This window comes from Lissotriton vulgaris, chromosome 12 (assembly GCF_964263255.1).
Source record: "Lissotriton vulgaris chromosome 12, aLisVul1.2, whole genome shotgun sequence".
NCBI classification, from domain to species: domain Eukaryota; kingdom Metazoa; phylum Chordata; class Amphibia; order Caudata; family Salamandridae; genus Lissotriton; species Lissotriton vulgaris.
Genome location: NC_141700.1, coordinates 756,649,790 through 756,675,757, shown reverse-complemented (window position 1 = coordinate 756,675,757; position 25,968 = coordinate 756,649,790). Strand labels below are relative to the sequence as shown.

Sequence of the window (25,968 nt, the reverse complement as noted above, 5' to 3'; positions counted from 1 at the left end):
GGGAAGGGTCCACTGCCATCAGGGGCTCTGCCAGGCTAGGCCTGACTACCTCTGGGGCAGTTCCTTCAACAGGGGTAGAGTCAGTTCCCTGAGGAGGCTGGCTCTCACCTAGTGTCTGGGAGGGGGAAGACTCTTCTTCCTCCTCAATGCTCTCTGTTTGAGTGGAGTGATCCATTGTTTCAGGCTTCACAACCTCACTATCTGTTTGAGTAGAGGCTGAGACCATTTCAACCTTGCCAACCTTTTCAGGAGGGCACTCAGTTTGTGTTTGGGCTGTGACTGTCACAGCCCTCCTATCCTGTTCTGAAAAGTCTGTCTGAGCCTGGGCAGTGGCTACCACTGCCTTTCCAACCTTTTCAGGGAGGAATGGTGCTTGGACTGGGGCTGTAGCTATTACTGCCCCACTAACCTGTCTGGATAGGCCTATCATTCTGGAATGAGTTTCTTGCTCCACTTCAGCCCATGCTGAGAGTTCCAGGTCATTCCCTAGTAAGCAATCTACAGGTAGGTTATCTGTCACTGCCACTCTCATGGGCCCTGTGACATTACCCCAGCTGAGCTTGACTACTGCCATGGGATGCCTTCTTTTCATTCCATGAATGTCTGTCACCTGATAAGAAAAACCAGGGGTCAGTTGAGCAGAGGGGACCAGATGGTCACTCACCATGGTGAGGCTGGCCCCTGTGTCTCTGAATGCCTCAACTTTCTGACCATTCACTAAAACTTCTTGTCTATACTTGCCCAAAATGTGGGGTCCAGTAGTGAAGTTGGCAAACCCCATGCCAGTTTCACAGACAAGAGTGTGGTCAGGGAACCTGGCTAGGCCATAGTCCTCCTGATGGCCCAAAGTAATGCCCACCACATTCTTGGGGGCACTCCCACCACCTGGGGGATTACCACTAGTGGTAACAGGAGGTTTAGGAGTATTACCTGGGGGTGTATTTCCCTTATTACCATTTTTAGGGCAACTGGCATCACTTTTGTAATGGCCCACCTGTTTACAGGTATGGCAATAAGGTTTCTTTTGTTCAGAAGGAGTGTTCTGGGACCCACCACCCTTGTTGGAGTTTTGGGGCCCTAGGGAAGTCTTCTCTGTGGATTTATCCCCACCCTTCTCTTGAGGCTTGGTTGATTCCTTTTTCTGGTCACCACCCTGGTTTTTAGGCCTAACCCTGGTTCTGACCCATTTGTCTGCCCTCTTACCCAATTCCTGTGGAGAGGTCAACTCAGAGTCTACCAGGTGCTGATGTAATAGCTGGTTCTGACAATTACTTAAGATTTGCTCCCTCATAATTAGATTATACAATCCTTTAAAATCAGTAACCTTACTACCCAGTAGCCAGCCTTCAAAAGCCTTAGTGGCACAATCAACAAAGTCAGTCCAATCTTGAGACTGAGTTTTCTGGGTGTCTCTGAACAGCATCCTGTATTGTTCAGTGGTTAAACCAAACCCATCAACCAGTACATTCTTCAAGACTTGGTAATTGTTAGCATCCTCCACCCTTGTGGTGAGGAGCTTATCTCTACCTTTACCATCAAAGGAGAGCCACAAGATAGCTGCCCACTGACTTTGGGGAACACCCTGCACAGTGCAGGCTCTCTCCAAAGCAGTAATCCATTTGTGGATGTCATCCCCTTCCCTAAAGGGGGGCACTATCTTATTCAGGTGCTTTTTATCAAAACTCCTTTCCCTATTGCTAGGTTTATTGCTGCCACCAGTGGGAACTAGCCCACATAATTCTTGCTCTCTAGCAAGGGCAAGTCTCTCTTTGGCCAGGGCAAGTTCTTCCCTTTCAATCCTCAGTTTGACTGCTCTTTCTTCAGCTTCATACACTCTCCTCTTAGGGGAAGACATTCCTCTGTGAGAAGAGTTGAGAGAGCCATTGGTTCGAAAGGATCTGCTAGAGCCTCTTGATAGAGACCTAACTCGTCCATTCCCAATGTTAAGCTGACCTGAGAGTGGGCCCAGGGGTCCCCCAGTACCAAGCTCATGTCTGCTTAAGTTGGACCTGGTTAGTCTGCTGACTTCTACCTGTCCCTTATCTGCCTCATCCCCTGATAACTCATCCTCATCCTCAGCAACATCTGCCTCAAGGAGGGGATGGATATCAAAGGGACCCTGTAAGGAGGGCAAACTTCCATCTGGATTAGAAGGGTCTGGGTTACCAGCCCTACTGGCATCATAGGCCTCTAAGAGACCAATCAGAAAGGAAGTGGTGGGGTTAGACCCCTGTTTTAGTTTCCTGAGAGTACACACTTGTCTCATCTCATGGAAGCTAAGAGCAGTATATTTTGAAGGGATGACCTGTGGAGGGTCAACTGACACAAGGGGAGACTCAGTGTTTCCTCCTGTGACCGACATACTGCTTCTAGTGTGGTGTAAGTGATGCACCTACCTACACTATGTGTTACCTACTGGTCCCTTGCTAGAGTTGTAGCCAAGGTGTGCTAAGCCTTGAGGAGCTACAACAGCTGGTTCAGTAGAACTCAGAGTATTCTAAGCTTTAGTTATATGTACCTAACAGTACTTATGTGATCTTTCAGCAAGATATTCTTAGGATACGTGTGGTAAAACAACAGCAAGCTCAAATCCCAACCGCTGACACCAATGTGAGAAGGTGGCCTGATATGCAGTGCTCACTATTCTAGTGAACACTATGTATCAGTCCAGCAACCCTTATTGATGATTGGTTGTAAGTCAACCTTATAGACCAGCTATCCTAGTAGCGTGGATACGAGCAGTCTAAGGCTAAAGACTCGAGAGGGCGTGTTAAGCCAGCCGTTTACCACACATATACCCCTTGAATACCAAGTGAAAGGACACCACACAAGTGTTATGAAAATAAACAGTTATTTATTTAAAGATCACAACAGCCCTGTACTCTTTATGAGGACAGGGTACTAAGCACAAACCAAAACTCTTACAAAAATACTTAAGTTAGCACAGTATATACAAATGCCCGAGGGGCACGGAAAACCATATACTCTGAAAGTGGAATGCGAAATTCCTAGCAGGTAAGTACAGTACTAATAGCTTTTGGAATCGCTAGGACTTGACTAGGGAATCGTTAGATTACTTCTAGGAGGCCTAGGGGACTCGGGTGCAGTGTGTGCACTCTCACGCGAGATGCGGGACAAAAGTCTATGGTAGCTAGGAATTAGAAAGTTAGTGTTCTCGGGCGAACCCGACCTGGTAGGGAGAAAACGAAAGTAGATTCTGACCCTTGGATAGTGAGGCTATGCTGGGGCACCGAAATGCCGAAGTTACCTAGCCCAGGGGCTGCAGCTGCATAGGTCTGAAAAGACGTCGGGAATCCTCGTAGACGGACCAGGAGCCGGAAGAAAAGATGCTGGCCGGTGACCAGTGAAGAAAGTTCAGTTGGATCCAAGCCTGGATCTCGAAGATAGATGACACCTGAAAGCAGAGGGGACCAAGTTCGAGACTACTAGCCAGTAGTCAGTGGGCACCAGGAGGGCACCGGATGGTAGCCACCTCGACTAGGTGAGTGGGTGACGCTTGACTCGAAGATCTCACGGACCAGGAGGCGTTGTCGGCGACCAGGATGGAGGATCGAGCTGTCCCACGAAGATGGAAGCTGTCGGCGTCGCTGGACCCAGGATTGGGCAACAAAGCCTTGGCAAATTCAAGCCCACGCGGTGGACCTAAAATGGCGTCTGGAGTGGACCAGGAGGGTCCGGGGTGCTTCTCTTGAACAAGGAAGCAAGGGCCAGCCTGGAGCAACCAGACCAGCAGTCGTGAAGTCGTTGGGCGTCGTTCAGAAGGCCACAAGCCAGCCGGCTAGTAGCCAAACAACGCGGTGCACAGCAAACAGCAGAAGGGCCCCACGCAGATCGTGGAGATGCAGGGAGGCTGATCTTGGGTGCTGGAGCTGCGCAGGGTCGGGGCTTCTCGGACCCCAAAGCACTCACCAGTGGAGGACACGGTGGGCTTGCAGTAAAGATGTCGTGCAGTCTTGGCGATCGTCGGTCCCTCGAGGTCTCGTCGCACTCACGGTTCTCAGCTTGGCTGTAGAGGTGAGTAGAGGTCAGAGGTGCCAGGGAAGCCGGGTCTCGTCGAGCTGGGTCGTCGGATTCGTGATGAAGGACTTGCAGCAGACCGCAGTGTTCTTTAGGATGGTGCCCGCTTGATGCAGGGTGACTACTCCTTAGCCACAAGGGAGAATCTTGAAGAAGAAATCGTGAAGTCCTTTCGAAGAAAGTGGTATCTTGATTCCAAAGATGATCTGATTTGAACAGGGGGCCCGCTCCTATCTTTATACTAAAAAAGGGGGCTGACCCGGTGACTAGGTCCTGCCTATGGGTGGGACCAGGAGGGGGGTGGTTACACCCCTCTCCCCTGCCGGACTTCCCCAGGCCAGGGGCTGGTGTGCCCCTGGAACTGGTTCTGACTGGCCTATGCGTAGTGAGCACCGGGGTGCCACTCAGCAGTCACCTTCCTGAAAAGCCCTGCCTACCCAGGATACACAAAACCATGTCTGGGACGGTGCTAGCACCGCCCCTGACAGGAAACCCTTTGTCCAGGCTCCCCTCACTGGAAGGACTCCCAGCTGCAGGGGGTCAGACTCGTGTCTGTGGTGGCAGCATCCATTTTGTGGAGCTGAGGCTTCAGTTAACTTTAACCGGGGTTCACAGTTACATACATGTCGTGTCCCTCTAGAAGGGTGGAATGCTAACCCCGTCGCCAGAATTGGCGAGGGGTTAGTATTCCAATTCGTATGACACCTTACTCGACATGTTTTGATAAAGCAATACCAAAGATAGCATTTAACCGCGAGGATTATAATGCACTTAAGAGTATATGGTATGCGATATCATGGAACAGCTATTAGGACTTGGTTCCGCAAGCTGCAGACAGGCTCAGCTCATGCCAGAGCACCATCTCACACGATTCCAAGCACTCTGCCTTCAGGAGTGTCAAGGCCTGCCATAGGAGTGACTGATAGGAATCTGTGTGTCCATTTTAGGGTTAGGTATAGGTATACTACACCTACAGCAAAGGGTGATTACACGACTTTGCCCCAGCTGTCATGCAGCCAGTTGTGTCAAATTTAGGAGGCCAGCCAGGGGTGGCATAATACATGCTGCAGCCCCTGGCAGCCCTGGGTACACCCATGCCCTGAGTTACAGGGTCTGATAGGGTGGCCCAGTACCAATTGGAAATGCACCTAGGGTACATGGAATCCATTTTAAAGAGAGAGCAGTAGGCCTGGGGTCCTGATTGGCAGGGTCCCAGGTCGACTATGTCCGAAACCAGCTAAAACACAGGGCAAAAAGTTGGGGGCAACCATAGTCAGGATGTACCTTCCTACAGCAACTTCTTGGAACAAGTTGCACAGGCTCTAAATAATCCTTTTGAAGATAATCCACAGTAGAACAGAATCCAGTAGAATTCCTAAGAACAAAGTTCTTTAATGAAGTTGAAAACAAAGAATTTGAGCAGAGCTCAAAGGAGACTCACTAGCACAACGTGCGGTAGAAAATCGGAGGGGCAAAAGGTTCTCTCAGGAGTGTTCTAGAGGGTGAGGAGCTCTGATTGGTTCAGGGAAAAGTTTGGTCCTTTTTTGCATAACAAAGGCTATGAGTTGCAAAAGGGAAATGGGTCTAGGCCTCTTTTCAGTTTGCTATACCGCTAAGCATTGCTTTTTTATGTACCAGAGACTCCTGTCTCAATGACGGGGAATAATTCAGGCATGTAAATCTATGAAAGCTGCAATACTGGAGTAACCAGTTTTTCAGGTAATTCACTTAATTTTATTTGTATCCCAAACTTTTGAGACTAATGCTATTGATTATAAGAATTGCAAACTGATTCCTTTGACTGTCTGCTTACCTTTTCCTTTCTCTGGCTTTTGCAGGACACCAGGAGAACAATAACTTTTGTTCTGTGAACATTAACATTGGGCCTGGGGACTGCGAATGGTTTGCAGTTCATGAACATTACTGGGAGACCATCAGCGCCTTCTGTGAGAAGTGAGAGCCATATGCAATATGTTGCACTGGGGGTGGGGAGCGTGGAGGGATACCTAGGGAGGAAAACCTACGAAGGTGGGTGGTCGACTGCGGGCAGGGGAGGGAATAAAGGTTAGTGGGGATTATTGTGAACTCAGATACTTGTGATAGAATGTTTCAAAAATATATATATATATTTTTTTTTTAAAGGCACAATGTAGACTACCTAACTGGCTCCTGGTGGCCTATCCTTGAAGACCTCTACAAGGAGAACATCCCGGTGTACAGATTCATGCAGCGGCCTGGCGATTTGGTGTGGATCAATGCTGGCACAGTTCACTGGGTCCAGGCTACTGGCTGGTGCAATAACATTGCCTGGAATGTGGGTCCCCTCACACGTGAGTACCTTATAGTTATTTGGTTTGATACTCTCTTCTTCCTACTTTAGTACCAGTCAGCCAGCACACTAGAGGTTGGTACGTTTTCATGGGGCAACTTTAAGGTGCCTTGTGAGTGCATGTCTTAATAAATCCACTACAGACATCAGTATGGATTTATTAAGACAAGGTGTTTGATACCAAGCACTACAGGTTTCAGTGAAGGGATCATGTAGCTGGGAAACTCGTAATGACCAGTGCACAGTATATGTACTCAGGATCGCTTCCCTGTTCACTTCTACTATCTAGCAATTGAACTAGACAGCACAGGGGCATATCTGCTCATGCAGATATGACCGCACTGGTAATAAAATGCCTCCTGCCTTGGGGCTGTAAAGCCTGTTGTAGGGGTAACTTACATATATTTCAGGCAGTTTCTGGGGGCATGGCACGCAGTGTGTGTGGTCCTCAAGACACATTCACTAATTATTACTGTATTGACGTACAGACAAAAAGTGAAGTAATATGCCATCAGATGGTGTAAAAACAATTCTTCTCAGCTACTCTTAACTACAAACCAACCTCCACTTGGGGTTAATTAGAATTCTGAAATTGATGGCAGAAGGGAAGACTTGTAGTGCTTGACTGTCTTGATATCTTTGAAGAAAACAGATTATTTTTGAATAATGGTGCTTTTTCTTCTTCACTGCAGCCTATCAGTATCAATTGGCCCTGGAGCGCTATGAGTGGAATGAGGTGAAGAAAGTTAAGTCCATTGTGCCCATGATTCATGTCTCGTGGAATGTTGCTCGCACTGTGAAAATCACTGACCTGGACCTATACAAGATGATAAAGTGAGTTTCTGCACAGGATATCTGCATGTGAGGACAGTATGGGAAAGACCTGTTGTGGAGGGCTTTTATATTTTTGTGAGGAGGGGGAGGCACTAAGAAGCACCAATTGCCTGCCATAGTAAGCTCTTGCCACCTAGCATTACCAGCATGTGAATCACTTAGTCAAAGGTACCTAACATTTTCCTTTCAAGGCAGTGGCTGAGGCAACAACACTGTCCACCAGATGGTAGTACCCCTATCTCTTGTCTGGCCTAAGACCTGCCATGTCAGGATCGGGTATCTCTATCCGTCACATGATTGAGACGTAATAGGGTGGTGGTGAAGCCACAGTGAGGCATGTTGAGAAGCCATCAAAATAGGGGGTGCTGGTACACTCAATTGTATTTTTAAGTGATAGGTTTTGGGGTGGCTCCACAACAGTGCCTGAAGAGTCTGGTTTGTTTGACCTCTGCAGTGCCAGGGCTAATTCTTAGTTTTTTTCTTCTTGTCTCCAAACATCAAGGTACACTCTTATGCAGTCCATTAAGCATTGCCAGGTGCAGCGGGACAACCTCATCAAGTCCGGGAAGAAGCTTGTCTACCAAAGCCGTGTGAAGGATGAACCTGCCTATTATTGCAATGAATGTGACGTGAGTACTCGCTGCCATAGATTGGAACCAATCTGTTGTGCTTTGGTCTTGGTCCTTTAATATGGCTGGTTAATGAAACATAGTCCCTTGATTTGGTATAAAATATGGGATTAGTCTATCCTGGGAGTAATTCTGCCGTACTGAATTTTTCAAAACCATCAGCTGGTTTGCGTGGGGAGGTGATTTTAAGAGTTTTAGGGAGCAAAGCTTTCAGGTTTCTCTACCGGTCTTCCTTGTTCATCCAGTTTTGAATCAGGAACTTAATTCCTGTGGTTGATGTGGTCATTCAACTTCCCACATCAACCTTACATTTTCCATCCGACTTCATTCTTTTGTATATGACAGCTGCTTCGAGTCCGGTTAAAGGCTCCTAGGACTATAGTGCAACACAATAGTCTTGTAGGTACTCTATGGTGAGACAGAATGAGAACCATGACAAAACATTCCTGCCTATACTTTTTTGCTGCCTATATCCTCTTCTAGATTCATATACTGTGCAATATTCCGCTATCTTATGGTTGGGGCCGGAAGTGTTTTAAACTGGGAGGTTTTATCCTGGGCATCAACTAAGGCAGGAGTCAAATGACTCACAAAGACCACGGTGCCCCAAAACATGCTCACGATTTCAGATTATTTTTTCTGCTGGTGAATTTTAAGATGATGGGGAGAACTCTAGAAAAGATGTCAGAATTTCAGTGATTAACCAAAAAGTGCAGGGAAGACCATGATTACACATAGTGGAGGGCAAGATTTTGTCCACGTCTTCTACTAGTTCATAGGATGCATTTCAGCATAGTTGTTTACTTTCAGTCTCAAACACTATTTCATTGCAAAAATACTTTATTTACATTTTGTTCAAACTGCAACTATATGCTTGCTTCGAACAATGAAGATCCGATATACATGTTCTGTCTTGCTCTGTAACCAACGGCTGAGAACCGCTTATGCCTGTTCTCTTTTCAAGCCAAGGACTTGGCAAAGAGTCTGATTCACAAACTGCACTTCTGAGTAAGTTTACTACTTTTTGGTATTCACAAACTGCATTTTTGTAGTAAGTCCAGCACTAAACATTGCCAACCACTGGTACTGAAAGAACCACCTATAGAAAATAATGTAGTTGTGGAAGTGACACAGCAAACCTCCTAAATCTGATGTGGTGCTGTAGTGCTACTGTTGGAAAGTGGATTATTAGTAGTGGCAGATATGCATTTACCACTGGCAATTATGACACAATATAGGGCTCAGAATAGGTCTTAAAAAATTATTCCCATGTTTCTAAACTCTACCCTCTGGCTCTTCCCCTCCACATCCCTTTTTACTCATCCCAAGCCTCCTACTGCTATATGACCTCCAAAACAAAAAAAAGTCTAAATACTTCACTTTTCTATCCCTCCACTATCCTTTTCAATCATAACAGGCTAACATGTCCACTTCTCAAATTTCATATTTCACTATACTAATTCACCACTAATCCTTGGTGGGTTCCAGAGTAGCGTGATACTTGCGGAAAAAAGCGCTTCGGCACCACATCGGGGGTAGCAAGCACTATATAAATGCAAACCTTTTTTCCCTCTTCTATCCCTCCGCTACCCTTCTCTATCCAAATAACTGAATAACATATCCACCACTCAAATACTTTCATATTTCACTATTCTAATTCACCACTAATCCTTTATGGGTTCCGGAGTAGCGTGCTAGTCGCCGAAAAAGCGCTTCAACACCCCATCAGAGTAACAAGTGCTATATATATATGCAAACCTTTTCCCTCTTCTATCCCTCCGCTATCCTTTATATAAATAACTGACTCCTATCCACCACTCAAATTACTTTCATATCTCACTATACTAATTCACCACTAATTCTTTATGGGTTTTGGAGTAGCGTGCAGACTCGCCGAAAAAGCAATTTGACACCTCGTATGGGGTAGTAAGCGCTATATAAATGCAATGACAATACAATTACAATGTGACAAGAAAATCAAGATACATATATTTATTTAAAAAACAATGAAGTAAAATGCCAATCCTTCAAACAAATGACTTTTTAGCATCGCTCCGTAGCGCATTAAAAATAGCCAGCGGCAGAATCAATAAAAACCTACACATGTGCTTCTGTCATGATGGACTACCACATTATAAAATGTGGATATTGGCTAGAATTTGAGAAAAATAAAATTAAAGCTACCAACAATTGAGCCGAAGTAACAGATGTACATAGACATTTGGAAATATTTGAACAAGAGGCCATGGGACTATTTCTGCAAGATGCAACACAAGAGGTACCACCCCAAATAGAAATATGGGAGTGCATTCTGCATATTTTCGTTTACTGCAACAGAATTTTATATTAAAGCCATAAATCCAAAGATGTATAAACAAATTCATTAAGGCACAAACATTTCAAACGACTTTACAAGAGGTCATATTGTAGTTGGAGAAAAATGAATTACATGAACACCATAGACCTAAAAAATACATATCTCATAACAGATTCGTCATGCTTGTCGGACATTTCACAGGTTTGTAATAAAAGGTTTTGCAGCATGAATCCTTTTCTTTCACAAGCTGTTTATTATTCCGCATCTAGAGGTTGGAACCAGAATTGTCGGTTTCCTTTTTTAGGTCGAGCCTGGCGTCGCAGCGTGAAGCGCTGTCGCCAGCGAGGCTTATTGTTATCCACTTGCCTTGGAAGTGGGACAGGAGATTGGCACACGCACAGCTTTGGCGATTTGCGCAGGTGTACGCGCACGTACAGCCACGCGTATGCACATCTCCTGTCCCTGTTCAGTCCTCGCAAGCCAGCATGCACTTTCACTTTTAAACACGCGCACCGTGCCTTCATCGGCACACAACCACTGGTCAAATGGAGAATCCCCCACTCACCCGGTCTGCGGGGGGATTACTCCTGAATGGCGGCTGTCTGCGGTGTGGTTTCGGAGCACTCCTGCTCTGTACTTCTGGCAGCACGACGCGGGGCTCGCTCCTCAGTCACAGGAGCCCCGCACTGCCATCTGCTGCTCTTTACCTGGGACCCGTGACTTCAGCTCCCACACTTCTTTTCTGGCGCCGGGGCTCCCTATTCACCACGGGAGGGGACATGCGCTGCCTGCACCGTCCACACGCGCCACCACTGGACACGAGCCGCAGAGCACACGCAAGCTACATGTACTGCGCATGCGCGGGCAGCTCTTTTTGGGGGGAGGGGAGAGTCAGCAATACTGTTTTTGTTGTATACGAAACCCTGCTTTCTCTTCTTCTTTCCTGCGCCAGTCAATGCTAGGCAACACGCTGCATTTCAAGAGGCCACAGCCCACCCTCTAGAAGTTTGTTTGGCCTCGTGACAGACCGGCATGCCTACACACTGGGGCAGAGGTAGGCGAACACAAGTGCCCGCTAGCAGGAAGAGAGACAGACAATAGTGTGCTCCCATTCAGGAAGCCATCTTTGCCCAAAGCAAGAAAACATTTAGCTATTTTATATTAAGGCACTCGCAAAATGCTGGTGCGCTCGGTGCAGTGCATAAATAACATGCCTGGCAACCCCACACCTGTCATAAAGGGAAGCATTCTATAATTGGCTGACTAGCTCTCCGAATGACAGCGCACAATGTAGCACACAGTCGCCATCATTATACGGGGTGCCAAGGCGCTCTTTCTGTAAAACCCATGTGTGGTTGTTACAAGAAAAATGCACAAAAAAAACTGCTTGCATTGGTTTCTACCCTTCCATAACATTGTCACATGCCCCTGTGTCTTTGAACCCATTTTTTTGCACAAAGCATAGGTGCTCCATAGAAACAACGTCCTTTCTTAGCTATTAACCATGACAACCAAGAATTTGAAATGAAAATATTATATATTTATATGGAATGTAAACATTGGGAAAAGAATTACAATGCCAGAGAAGCAATCTCTTAAAACCCATACTGTATTTGACGTCTAACGATATTACCCTACACGTCAGCAGTGAGGGAGGCATACTGGTATAACATCTTTTTGAATATGACTCCAGCATAATCTTTCTGCAGGCAGACTCCTAGTTTCATTTTTTGTGTGCTTTTTTTAGCACATTTATATAGCGCAAACTCGACCTGAAGGAGCGCTTAAAATGAGCACCAGTTGCGTTACAGACTACCTTTCCCCAATCCATTTCAAACATTAGAATTTTTCAAATAAAGTGTTGTGGTCTTTTCCCGAAAAATATTGAGAGGGAAACCCTCAGAAAGGCACTGGGGTGTGTCAAGTTAGCTAGGAAGGCGGTATGAAACATTTTTTCGGGCTTCTGCCAGCTTCCCGTGCAGCCCTGCGGAGCTCCTGGTTTCGAGCACAGAATCAACTCCCATGCACTGTTTGATCTTAATCTATTTTCTTTCTTGGACTGCTGGTGCCAAAAGGTACAAAATCGCCCAACTATTAGCAAATACTTCCCCTGACAAAAAGTCAGACTGGCTTGTTTAACACAGCTGTCCTGTCTCCATTTCTTAAACAAGCATTAGAAATGCAATCGGGCTCGGATTTATTTGAGTTTGAGCTAATGGCATTGTAAATGCCAATGTATTGTTGCTGTGTGTTATGGAGTGTGTTCATGTGGTGTGTACTGCCAGTGATCTCCTTGTGAGTGTGAGAATATTGCACCGTTACTGCCTGTGATGTCCTTCTTGTGAGTGTGAGAAGCTTGCACCTCTGCTGCCTGTGGTCTCCTTGTGAGTGTAAGAAGCTTGCACTGCTGCTGCCTGTGATGTCGTTCTTGTGAGTGGGAGAAGATTGCACCTCAGCTGCCTGTGGTCTCCTTGTGAGTGTAAGAAGCTTGCACAGCTGCTGCCTGTGATGTCCTACTCACTACTCTACTCACTACTCTACTCACTACTCTGCACTCTCTACTCACTACTCTACTCACTACTCTACTGACTACTCTGCACTCACTACTCACTACTCTATTCACTACTCACTACTCTGCACTCACTACTCACTACTCTACTCACTACTCTACTCACTACTCTACTCACTACTCTACTCACTACTCTACTCACTACTCTACTCACTACTCTACTCACTACTTTCTGCTCACTACTCTACTCACTACTCTACTCACTACTCTACTCACTACTCTACTCACTACTCTACTCACTACTCTACTCACTACTCTACTCACTACTCTACTCACTACTCTGCTCACTACTCACTACTCTGCTCACTACTCACTACTCTGCTCACTACTCACTACTCTACTCACTACTCTACTCACTACTCTACTCACTACTTTCTGCTCACTACTCTACTCACTACTCTGCTCACTACTCACTACTCTACTCACTACTCTACTCACTACTTTCTGCTCACTACTCTACTCACTACTCACTACTCTACTCACTACTCTACTCACTACTTTCTGCTCACTACTCTACTCACTACTCTACTCACTAGTCTACTCACTACTCACTTCTCTACTCACTACTCACTTCTCTACTCACTACTCACTTCTCTACTCACTACTCACTTCTCTACTCACTACTCACTTCTCTACTCACTACTCACTTCTCTACTCACTACTCTGCACTCACTACAAACTACTCTACTCACTACTCACTACTCTACTCACTACTCACTACTCTACTCACTGCTCTACTCACTACTCTACTCACTACTCTCTACTCACTACTCACTACTCTACTCACTACTCTACTCACTACTCTACTCACTACTCTACTCACTACTCTACTCACTACTGACTACTCTACTCACTACTTTCTGCTCACTACTCTACTCACTACTCTACTCACTACTCTACTCACTACTCTACTCACTACTCTACTCACTACTCTACTCACTACTCTACTCACTACTCTACTCACTACTCTACTCACTACTCTACTCACTACTCTACTCACTACTCACTACTTTCTGCTCACTACTCTACTCACTACTCTACTCACTACTCTGCTCACTACTCACTACTCTACTCACTACTCTACTCACTACTTTCTGCTCACTACTTTCTGCTCACTACTCTACTCACTACTCTACTCACTAGTCTACTCACTACTCACTACTCACTTCTCTACTCACTACTCTGCACTCACTACTTTACTCACTACTCTACTCTACTCACTACTCACTACTCTGCACTCACTACAAACTACTCACCTCACTACTCTACTCACTACTCTACTCACTACTCTACTCACTACTCTACTCACTACTCTACTCACTACTCACTACTCTACTCACTACTCTACTCACTACTCTACTCACTACTCTACTCACTACTCTACTCACTACTCTACTCACTACTCTACTCATTACTCTACTCACTACTCTGCACTCACTACTCTACTCATTACTCTACTCACTACTCTGCACTCACTACTCTACTCACTATACTCACTACTCGACTCACTACTCGACTCACTACTCGACTCACTACTCGACTCACTACTCGACTCACTACTCTACTCACTACTCTACTCACTACTCTACTCACTACTAACTACTGTACTCCCTACTCACTACTCTGCACTCACTACTCACTACTCTACTCACTACTCACTTCTCTACTCACTACCCTCCACTCACTACTCTACTCACCTCACTACTCACTACTCACTACTCTGCACTCACTACTCACTAATCTGCACTCACTACTCACTACTCTGCACTCACTACTCACTAATCTGCACTCACTACTCTACTCACTACTCTACTCACTACTCTACTCACTACTCTACTCACAACTCACTACTCACTACTCTGCACTCACTACTCTACTCACTACTCTACTCACTACTCTACTCACTACTCACTACTCTACTCACTACTCACTACTCTACTCACTACTCATTACTCTGCACTCACTACTCTGCACTCACTACTCTGCACTCACTACTCTACTCACTACTCTACTCTCTACTCTACTCTCTACTCACTTCTCTACTCACTACTCTGCACTCACTACTTTACTCACTACTCTACTCACCTCACTACTCACCTCACTACTCTACTCACTACTCTACTCACTACTCACTTCTCTACTCACTAATCTGCACTCACTACTTTACTCACTACTCTACTCACTACCCTCCACTCACTACTCTACTCACCTCACTACTTTCTACTCACTACTCTACTCACTACTCACTACTCACTACTCACTACTCACTACTCTGCACTCACTACTCACTACTCTGCACTCACTACTCTGCACTCACTACTCACTAATCTGCACTCACTACTCTACTCACTACTCTACTCACTACTCTACTCACTACTCTACTCACTACTCTACTCACTACTCTACTCACTACTCTACTCACAACTCACTACTCACTACTCTGCACTCACTACTCTACTCACTACTCTACTCACTACTCACTACTCTACTCACTACTCACTACTCTGCACTCACTACTCACTACTCTGCACTCACTACTCACTACTCACTACTCTGCACTCACTACTCACTACTCTGCACTCACTACTCACTACTCTGCACTCACTACTCTACTCACTACTCTACTCTCTACTCACTTCTCTACTCACTACTCTGCACTCACTACTTTACTCACTACTCTACTCACCTCACTACTCTACTCACTACTCTACTCACTACTCTACTCACTACTCTACTCACTACTCTACTCACTACTCTACTCACTACTCTACTCACTACTGACTACTCTACTCACTACTTTCTGCTCACTACTCTACTCTCTACTCACTACTCTACTCACTACTCACTACACTACTCTGCCCTCACTACTCTGCCCTCACTACTCTGCCCTCACTACTCTGCCCTCACTACTCTGCCCTCACTACTCTGCCCTCACTACTCTGCCCTCACTACTCTGCCCTCACTACTCTGCCCTCACTACTCTGCCCTCACTACTCTGCCCTCACTACTCTGCACTCTGCCCTCACTACTCTGCACTCACTACTCTGCACTCTGCCCTCACTACTCTGCACTCTGCCCTCACTACTCTGCACTCTGCCCTCACTACTCTGCACTCTGCCCTCACTACTCTGCCCTCACTACTCTGCCCTCACTACTCTGCCCTCACTACTCTGCCCTCACTACTCTGCCCTCTGCCCTCACTACTCTGCCCTCACTACTCTGCACTCTGCCCTCACTACTCTGCACTCTGCCCTCACTACTCTACACTCTGCCCTCACTACTCTGCACTCTGCCCTCACTACTCTGCCCTCACTACTCTGCCCTCACTACTCTGCACTCTGCCCTCACTACTCTGCGCTCTGCCCTCACTACTCTGCCCTCACTACTCTGCACTCTGCCCTCACTACTCTGCACTCTGCCCTCACTACTCTGCCCTCACTACTCTGCACTCTGCCCTCACTACTCTGCACTCTGCCCTCTGCACTCTGCCCTCACTACTCTGCGTGGGGAGGTGGTCAAAGGAGTGTCTAAAAAAACAAAATATTCTGCAACTTTTTATGGTCTTTCATCTTCAGACCACACAGCTTAAATGAAAATTAAATGCAAGTTAATGTAATCAGTAAAAAATAATTGTACATTATGAAAACTCTATTAGTTAATGAATTGCGCCAGAGAGCCACAGAATTGAATCATGTGGCGTGTTGGAGAATAGTGGCTTGTGTATATTTAGTGCTACAAGGTACCAGTATGTCAGAAAAAACAATGAACATATAAGCCATTATTTTAAACTTGCATTACACACAGAATAAGATAGACTGTTACAAAGTGTGCAAAAATGTTCAAGATTTAAAAAAGTGCTGCCAAAATATAGAAGTTTGTAATACAAAGACAGTATGTAGTACAATTTATTTTATATAACTGTCTTAAAACCACACATTTACAGCTTACCTAGTTGCTCCCTCACAATACCTCTCAAAAAGAATAAATCTGTGTCAGCAGGAAGCAATTTTTTTATAACTGTCTTTTAGCACACATTTCACAGCATAGGTGGTAGCTCCCTTGCAATACCTCTCAAAAAGAATAATTGTATTTCACCAGGATGCTTCAAGTGATATCATCAAATAAAGCCAGCTTCCAAGCACCCTTTACATGTGCAGATTGACCGGTTGCGCACATTTACATTTCTTCCAGGCAGCAGGCACCCTGGCAAGAAGGCTTGTTCAGCTGTCTGTGCTTCGGCTTCACAGCACAGGAGACTTTCTGCCCTACCTTCAGGGGAAGCGTGTCAACTGTCTGTCTGAATTACCTGCCACGGGACGGTTGTCTTTTCACAAAAGTTGGGGAACCGTTTTTCTAAAATTAAAAAAGTATGGCCACGTCGTGCCCCATAGACCCTCCCATCCCCATTGCCCACTTCGACCACTGGCGGGGGGGAGGGGGGTGTACTAAAATCGAAAGCTGCATTGCTTCTTATAATGCCTTTTCAAATGTTGCAATAGATGTTGTAAAGGGCTGCGGGTGAAAACTAGCAACCTATGAAAACGAAAATAAAGGTTTTCCCTTTTCCAATAATTCGCGGCTTTCTGTGAAATAGGAACAATGGGTCCTAGTTATCGGGGGTTTCCCTGCAAACGCTGTTTTGCAGCGCAAACATTTTCCATCCAATCAGGAAACAGGAGTTTTGGGGATGTGCACAATAAATACAGCCGCAGGAATGCTCCTGTCCTCGCTATTCGCCCCACTGTTCAGAAAACCAGAAGAGCCGTCAGTGCCGAGGTCTCTGCAGTACAGCCATGGACAAGAAGGTGGCGCTCCTGCTCTGGGCAATGCTGCTCCCGGCAGCAGATACTGAAGGTAAAGTGGGGATAACGAACTCTGCCAGGCGCATATCTCTGTTTTATTATTTACGGTGACCCGGGCCCAATCTCCGTATTCCATATGCACGCACTTTGACTGTTAGTTTTTCTGGTGGGTGTTTCTCAGCACACAGGGACGCTATCAAGTCACAGTGCAGGCTTTATGAACGAGTACTTTTTACAGCAAAATCTCCGTTTCGCTCTGAAAACATTAAACTAGTGGGAAATATAACTATTTTGAGAACCTTTACCAACTCTTTGTGTATTGTCACCAGTATCTCGGCTAGTCGAGCTTTCTGTGGACACCTGGCAATCCGGCCGCATTCCACGCTCAGAGACGAAAAAAAAAAAGAACTACAGTTTGGACGAGCATGTATGAGTCATCTTCTGTGAGCCTCGCCTGCTGCCTCTCGTCATTTTACATTGAACGCGCTCACCGCTGTGAACGCGCTCGCATCATCTGGATTGCATTACACGGGCACTCTGACAGCTCCTAATTAAGAATAATCACTCTCCCGTGCTCGTTCGCGCACAGAAAATGCCAACTCGGGCACGCGTACATTGCATACAGCCTATCACGTCAACGCTACTGAAAACACAGCACAGCGAAGACGAATCACTAGGCAGGTGCCATAGAAATCTAAGGAATGTCCCAGCCGCAGTCATTTCTGAAACTTTTTTTTTCTAAATACTAAAGAGCTCGCAAGCTCCTCCTACACTACGTGTAGGGGAGGCCCGAGCCCTAAAAACGTAAGAATAGTCCAGACTGCATTAGAATTTTTTTGTGTGTTTTCACTTAGCGTTTTGATGCTTCAACTTTATGTGGAGTGACGGTCAGAGCTGCCCAATTTGGAGTTGGGGAGCCAGCTTCGAGTCTCGGCGTCGGCTCATAGAGAATGGGTGAGGGTGGGAAGGGGTTGTGCCTATCCCCCTCCAATCTGCACACTTCATCCTGGCTCTCTTCTCTGCATCTTAGGGCGTGTGGGAGTTCGAGGCATGTGGGCTGCTGAATTCATATCTGTGCATAGATCGCCGCCTAGTGTTGGGTCCGGATGATTGCACATTGTTGTCCTTGCAGAGTCTTCGAGTGATGTCACTGACTTTGTCATGAGTGATGTAATATGTGACGTCTTCAGCAGTGCATTGTAGGAGCGCAAGTTATACTGAGTCCAACTAACTATAACGTGGGAATTTCAATGGTTTTATGTCTGTAAAATTTCCAGCTAACTATAACTGGTGTCAAACCTATGGTTTTTTCAGTGAATATATATATATATATATATATATATATATATATATATATATATATATATATACTGTCATTGGTCCGTCCGTGTGCCTCGAAGGCACGGAAAAAAGGGTGGAACTGATGTCATCACGCCGGCGAGGGCCTATTATGGGCGTCGGTGACTTCAGCGGAGTTGCGTGCGATGCCGTGTCTCTATGACGTCCAAGTCAACGTCGGCGCAAAGCTACGAAAAGAATTTCCGAATGTTGCTGACGCAAGGGGATATTCACAAGGTGAGGAATCCACAGGCAGATACTGTATCTATCAGAAAAAGCGTTACCGAAGGTAAGTAACTTGTTCATTATCTACAAAAATGATTCTCCTTAAGTCCTTTCTAGAAGTCTTTCTCCACACGTACCCAATCAACACTTCCACCAAACTTGATTCTCCTTTCCCGCTCTAAACTAAACTACATGCTTCCTTTGACTGAAAGAACTAGGGAAAACATGACTGGGATTGATGGAATAGAAACAATCTGTTTTTACAGAACTGCAAGTCTTGTCCTCTTAAAATGTTGGGGTAGCTGGAATGGTGTTGACTGTTTATAATACACACGGTACACTGATTAGAAATCACTATTACGCTATGATTCTGTTTGCATCATTCTCAGAAGGCTGTAACACGCAATCTGCTTCAGCGGAATTCCACACTGTGACTCGACCCTTTAGTATCCTGAACGAATCATAGGAAGGGCAATGTGAAGAGCAGCTGGAATTGTGATAAGAGAATTTCGCTATTAACATTTTTTCCCCTCTCTCTTTTCATCCATCATTTGTTTTTCTTCTTCCTTGGGCCCATATTTTGTGCTTCTCCACTGCAGCTGGAGGTCTTCAACATTCTCTTCGTGACAAGTGAGAACGGGAACAAGAACTCTTATTTGGTGCACTGCGAGGTCTGCGCCCGTGCCCGCAGCTCCAGCCTTCATAATGTTGTGGTGCTAGAACAATACAAAATGGAGGAGCTAATGCAGAGCTATGACACCCTCAGCTTGGTAAGACCCTCTGAGAGAATGTGTGCTTACTTGCTGCTGAAAATGAAGTACACGGTTGCCTAGGGAAGACCAGGACATTTCAGTCTATGGCTAATGTGCCAAATTTAGAGGGTTCAGTAAATGGATAGGTGATGTTTGCAGCGAAGACCTTTATGAAGGCTGGTTAACTTTGCCTCGCATGTCCCTGGTGGCTGAGTTACATTTCTCAAGGAGAAACAACAGTGGCATATTGGGTGTTACCCAAATGACCAGTAACCATAAACACGTATGCAATACACATTTCAAAGCCTCGTCAGGAGTAATAAGTGCTATATAAATGCAATTTAAACATGCATGTATGTAATTTCGCCGGCAGGATACACCAAAGATGATATTGTGATCTCAAATTTGTAGATCTGGGTGGGGGTGCAGTGCCAGAGATTTGTGGGGCTCCATAAAAGGTAGTGCTACATTTCAAGGTTGAGGTTTACTAATAGAACAGCAGGTAATAGTACTGCTGATGTATGACACATTGCTTTTCCAAGCTACCCAAAACAATATTTGCAAAGTGGCTCAGAGAGTGAAATACGTTCTACTGATATCTGAAATGATGTGCTGGTCACAAGCTTGTGCAATGCTAACGGCAACATCCAGTAATAGAAACACGTGTTATCTATGACTTTTACTAACAACAAAAGTGTGCTTCAAGTTATTACTACTCTTCAATCATTAACTTGTGCTCTTTATTTCTCTTTAGACTGGATCCACAAGTTCTTGGTGATTCCTAAAGCCATACCCAGTCGAGCTGTCTCTGCTTTTCTTCAGGATCATAGGTGCTGAAAACGAGGTGGTGGTGGCTCAGCCACTTTCATCTGAGGCGGGATTCATACTGGTGGTCATCCGCTGGAGTCACCTACATGTGGATCCTACCTAACAAACTGTGTACTCTGCACCTCAATTCTCTGAGGAACCAGCAAAGCCCCTGGAAATGGTCAGCGTGTCATAGACTTTGTTTACACAAACCCTGTCGTGGAGCCCTATTTCACCGCCACCCCTACGCAAGCCAGTGGCAAATCATGGTGCGCACGGACGCTGCAGACATGCGGCGGCGTGCAACAACTTTCTATTGTGTCAGTGGGTGGCAAACGAAACGCTGTCTTACTGTGCTTCCTGTCACTGAGGCAGGTGGCCAATAAACTGGGGGCCTCTTTGTGAATATTTATTCCACACTGTATTTTAACATCACAATTTTCCAATGTAGGTTTGTGTTCAATGGAACATGGGACGGGAAAATGTGGAGAGGGACAAAAGGGATGACTAAATTAAGATTGCATTACTCATGTCCGTTGATGGCACAATACCATATCAGCCTTGAGATAAGTCTATAAGTTAATAAGATCAGAATGAAACAAATGAGTATATAGGGTGAATAGAAGGTGGGACAAGTTAAGCATTAATTGTTTGCTTTCAATTTAAGAAAATGCTAGAATGCAAAAGAAATACGGGTTTTTTTAAGCTGGAATTAAAAAAAAAATGCCCCCCCTTCCTTTTGTTGACAATTGTTACATCTGTTTATATCAAAAGCATATGGTGGCTCCCTGTCGTGTTAATATAAAACTATATATCTATAAATATCTATGGATATGAATGGATATATATGTATGTATATGTAGATAGATATATATATTATATATATTTTTTACCTTTCTCCGTGTTTTTTGGCACCCAAATGCTCACCTCCATCTTCTGCTCAGAGGAGCAGTTGGCGGAAAGAGGGAATGCGAACACTTCAGGTCTGTTGCATTCCTAAATATTTCCCCCTTCTATCTTCACGTTTGAAGGGAGAAATGGAGAGTAGCACCCTGTTCCCCCACTTTGGCATCTGTGCATTATTACCTCCTTGCGGTTTTGTACAATTTCTTTATTTATAAAAGGGTCCCAACTTTTTGGTATGTTTTTCCCTTCTCTATTTATTGATGAGTATCTTGAATTCCCCTCTATGGTTGCTGATTTTTAATAATTTTTTTTGTGTTCTCCTCTAAGGGAGTGTTTATTTTAGAATGAAACAATTGTTGGATCTGCGATACTGTGTGAACTTTTAAAAAGGCAAGAAAAACATATTTGTATGGGTAAATTTTCTTCTTTCAAATGGTGCTATTATGTATATATTAAAGCCTTGGTTCTCCCCATTCCTCCCCCTATCCAATGAGACATTGCCTCCCCTTGTACACTTTTCACCTATGTTGATGCTTTCCCTATCACACTGGTTCATACTGGGGAAGGCAACCGGAAAGGGGGGGGGGGGGGGGGGGGTAGATATCTGTACTGTATAACGAGGGGGCAGGGGTGGGTGAATTTGATTTTGTACACATAAAACGAGAGAATGTGTAAAGAAATAAACCTATGTTTTGTGGGGCGTGTAGAACGATCAGATCAAGGTAAAGGCAAGTTTCTGGGTTACTTTAATTTTTGGCCTGGAGACAATTTAGTCTGTTTTGCAATGATTTTAACTTCGTTTCTGGTATTTTATTCAATGCAACCATAAACAGGCTTCAACCCTTCCCACTGCCCATTCTTTCTTTTTTAACTGCACTGTTTTAACCCTCACCATAACTAAATCTGAGCCAGTGGAGTTGACCTTTTTTGTGAATTTGTGTGATATTAAAAATATTAATAATGAATAAAGAGGAAAAAGGCTTTTGATAAAAATAAAACTGTCTTGTATTCTGACTGCTTCCTTACTCTATTCTTCCAACGTGAATTCACAGACTTTATTTCTGCGTACTTGCTTCAATTCTTGGGCTCAGCAGAACATTCTGAAGGCTCAAGAGATATTACTAAACATTGGTCAGGTAGTCTTATCTGACTAGAATAAACCTAGCTGGGAAAAGTGGAACTACGAACAGCTTGCCAGAGCCCCAAAGTAGATTATTTACAGGAATGTTTAAGTCTAACCACCTGTTAATATGCAATAAAATATACATAAGGGCGTAGAGGTTGCCCAAATGGGTGAACCTCCCAGTAATAACCTGGGGCTGCTAATATCTATAGTTTAAAGGGGTCAGTTGCGAGAGCCCAAGCCCTGCAGGACATACTCACATAGGTGGGGATTAAAATGAAAACTAGTGATTGGCTTTGACCTTTTTGGTATTTATTTGTGGCACTGACCAAAGATATCCCTAATGAGAATCGTTTACGACTGTTGAATTTTCCACATTGAACCACACATACGCAAAAGCTTATGATGTTTTTTGCCCTGGATTTATATCAAGTTGTAGGAGAGTAAATATATAGTATTAAACAGTGATTTTTTCATCACGGAGGGGGTTATGGACGTTTTAGAAGAAAAAATACATCTTTTCAGATTTGTAATTTTCTGTAATATTTTCAGGTATGTGAGGTTAATTAAACAAAAACGTTCAAGCTCCAGATCTAATAGAGGTGTTAACACATCAAGTGGATATCCAACAAGTGCTGCGCACTCCTGCAAATGCAGCGTTCTATAGTTTTTCATTTGAAATCTGTAGTTTTTGCTAGGTGTGCGACGGATGACATGGACCTAAAACAAACGTACACAGTCATAGTTTCCACCTTAGTTTACATTTTTCTACCTCTGGTATCAGTTTTTTTTTAACTGTGATCTATCAAAATAATGTACACCTAGAACAAAGACTTAACTATGAGCACTGAAAAACAAGATGGAGTTGAAGACTTTCACACCTCATCAACTTTTAATTAAGATGATAATCCCATCTCGCTGATAAAACCCGGAAGGCTTATAAGTCCCACAGAATCCCACATTGTAAGGGAAAGAGAATGCACCCTAGTCATATACAAAAGGATTCAACATCACTTGCATGAAACTCTTCAAAGCCTTTGACTTCCAAAGAAATAAACGGCACCAAAAGTAAACTTAGGATATACTTACAATAATTATCTTTGAAAAACTGTCCAACCTCCATGGAGAGGTTTTGCTGTGTGAATCCTTTTCGGAATTCACATGCTGTGCATCCATTCCACCATCTAGTGGTTGGGTTTGGAATAGTTTTTTTCTTTTACTTCTGTTTTGGGTGTCGTCGACCACCATTTGGTGCCAGGTACATCCCCTGTGTGACCTCAGACGGCACCCTGTTGGTCGTTGTACGTGGCAGCCATCTTCCGATTCTTTTTTCCCCCCGTTGGGTCTGGGAGCCAGACGGGAGTGTCCGAAATTCTTTTCAGGAAAAGCCCCAACAAGGAAAGAAAAGGACAATATTTCTATTAAACTCCACCGTCCATTGACATAGATACCGGAGAGAGGGACAGAACTACGAGAACGGCACAAGGAAACAAGAGTCGACAAATGGCGAGGAAGGGGCCATGGAAAATGCCCCCTTCAAGTTCTGCCCCTAGTGGCACCACAAGTTCGCCCAACGTGATCCACACAACATGTGCAACCTCTGTCTGCCCAAGGGCCATCAGGACAAGGACTGTGAGGCCAACCGAAAACTTTCAGGATACGCCAAAAGCAGAGGGAGGCCGACTTCACAACGATGTCACAGACTTCGAAAAAAATTTCACGTAAGGACCTAGGCCTTTCCAGTGATGAAAAAAGACCAAGGAGACCAGGCAGAATCAACGCACAAAGGCCCGGACGTTGAAATTCTAGAAGGCGACTCCGAAAATTCACACACCCGTAAGACCCCGGGTGAGACAGAGAAGGTAAGACACCATAAACATCCGTCGGAACCAAAGGGCCACGACAGCAAGGCACAGACTAAGGCAGCCCAGACGCTGGAAAAAAAAGGGGATCGAAGGCCAGCCGCGATCATAAGAACCCCACGGGACCCTACCAAGGGAGATTGTTGAGGGAAAATCGCACAATGCGCCGAAGACAAGAGTCGAACACGAGACCCCTAAGGGAAGCGAAACGCTGTCGAAAGCAGAGGCAAGCACAGGCAAGAAACTAAAGTCTCTGGTCTCTGATGATGATGAGAGCCCTCAAGGTCGAAAAGAAGAGGCAGCGACTCGAAGTTGAAATGGCAACCCTTCTCCAAAACAAGAAAGATTTTGACGCTTCGCTGAAGGACTTCAAAATCACGAAGGTCCCAGCTGCCGAAAAAGACAACGTTTATGCCGAAGGGGAAGATGAGGATATTTGATTCTCCACCAACTCCAGAACCTCGCAAAGAAGATCCCAAGGAATACACACATGCTCCCAAAGAGGAGGATGACTGAGAATTTCGACGACACATGGAATGACCTAGACATCGAAAGCCCCGAAGAGGATATTTGCTGCTATCCCTCGAAGGCATCACCACCAGATGATATAGCCTTCTACAGCGGACTGGTTAGAAGGGCAGCAGACACTTTTGGAGTTCCACTCAAAGAGGAAAAAGGCGATACATGTTTCCTTCTGGAGACATTAGCCCCAGCCAACAAGGGGACTAAATACTTGCCAATGCTGCCAAGAATTCTAGACCAAGGCAAGGAAGCATTTAAAGAACCAGCCTCAAGCAAGGGAGTGACACCCAGGGTCAAGAAGAAGTACAAAGCCTCCTCCAAGGACCCAAAATATATTCAGGGAAACATTGTACCTTACTCCATCATCGTTACCACAGCCAGGAAAGGGGCAAATGCTCTCTATAACAGTGGACCACCATTAGAAATTGAGATGGTGGGCAAGAAGATGGAAAAGGAGGCAGCGACACAGTGGCGCATCGCAAACTTTAATGTCCTACCAAACAGATATGGACACCAGCAATGCAATGCGATCGAAGAACTCGTCAACAAACTCCCAGAGGAGGACAAAAAGAGAGGTAAATCTTTTGTCCACGAAGGCAGAAGCATAGCTAACACATGCCTTAAATCTGCACTGGATGCAGCTGACACTGCCAGCAGGCAAATGTGCACAGGTACAACCTTGAGAAGTCATGCCTGGCTAAGAATTTCTAGATTTAAGCAGGAGGTTCAAACCTCCATCATTAACAGACCTTTCACAGGGGAGGCACTGTTTGGAAAGAAGGTGGACGAATCACTCCAACAAATGTAGGATAAGTAGATTGCAAGAGCAATGGGAGCTCTACAGCAAAGAGGATCCTTCAAAAGAGGTGGGTGTAACAGCAGAAATCCCACAGGAAGAGGAGCATGTGCACAGGG

At 45.0% G+C, this 25,968-nt stretch overlaps 1 protein-coding gene across 6 annotated transcripts in view; it reads left to right on the top strand.

Annotated features, from left to right (window-relative positions):
• KDM6B (lysine demethylase 6B) overlaps nt 1-22,560 on the top strand; it is an 823,670-nt gene extending 801,110 nt beyond the window's left edge. For all 6 annotated transcript variants that reach the window (XM_086946061.1, XM_086946060.1, XM_086946064.1 and 3 more), the window contains 6 exons: nt 5,877-5,991; nt 6,181-6,368; nt 7,060-7,201; nt 7,704-7,830; nt 19,681-19,851; nt 20,588-22,560. In XM_086946061.1, the coding sequence (XP_086802187.1) occupies nt 5,877-5,991; nt 6,181-6,368; nt 7,060-7,201; nt 7,704-7,830; nt 19,681-19,851; nt 20,588-20,611 (767 nt within the window). In that variant the 3' untranslated portion in view covers nt 20,612-22,560. The remainder of the gene's footprint in view (nt 1-5,876; nt 5,992-6,180; nt 6,369-7,059; nt 7,202-7,703; nt 7,831-19,680; nt 19,852-20,587) is intronic.
• Nucleotides 22,561-25,968: the final 3,408 nt, after the last annotated feature.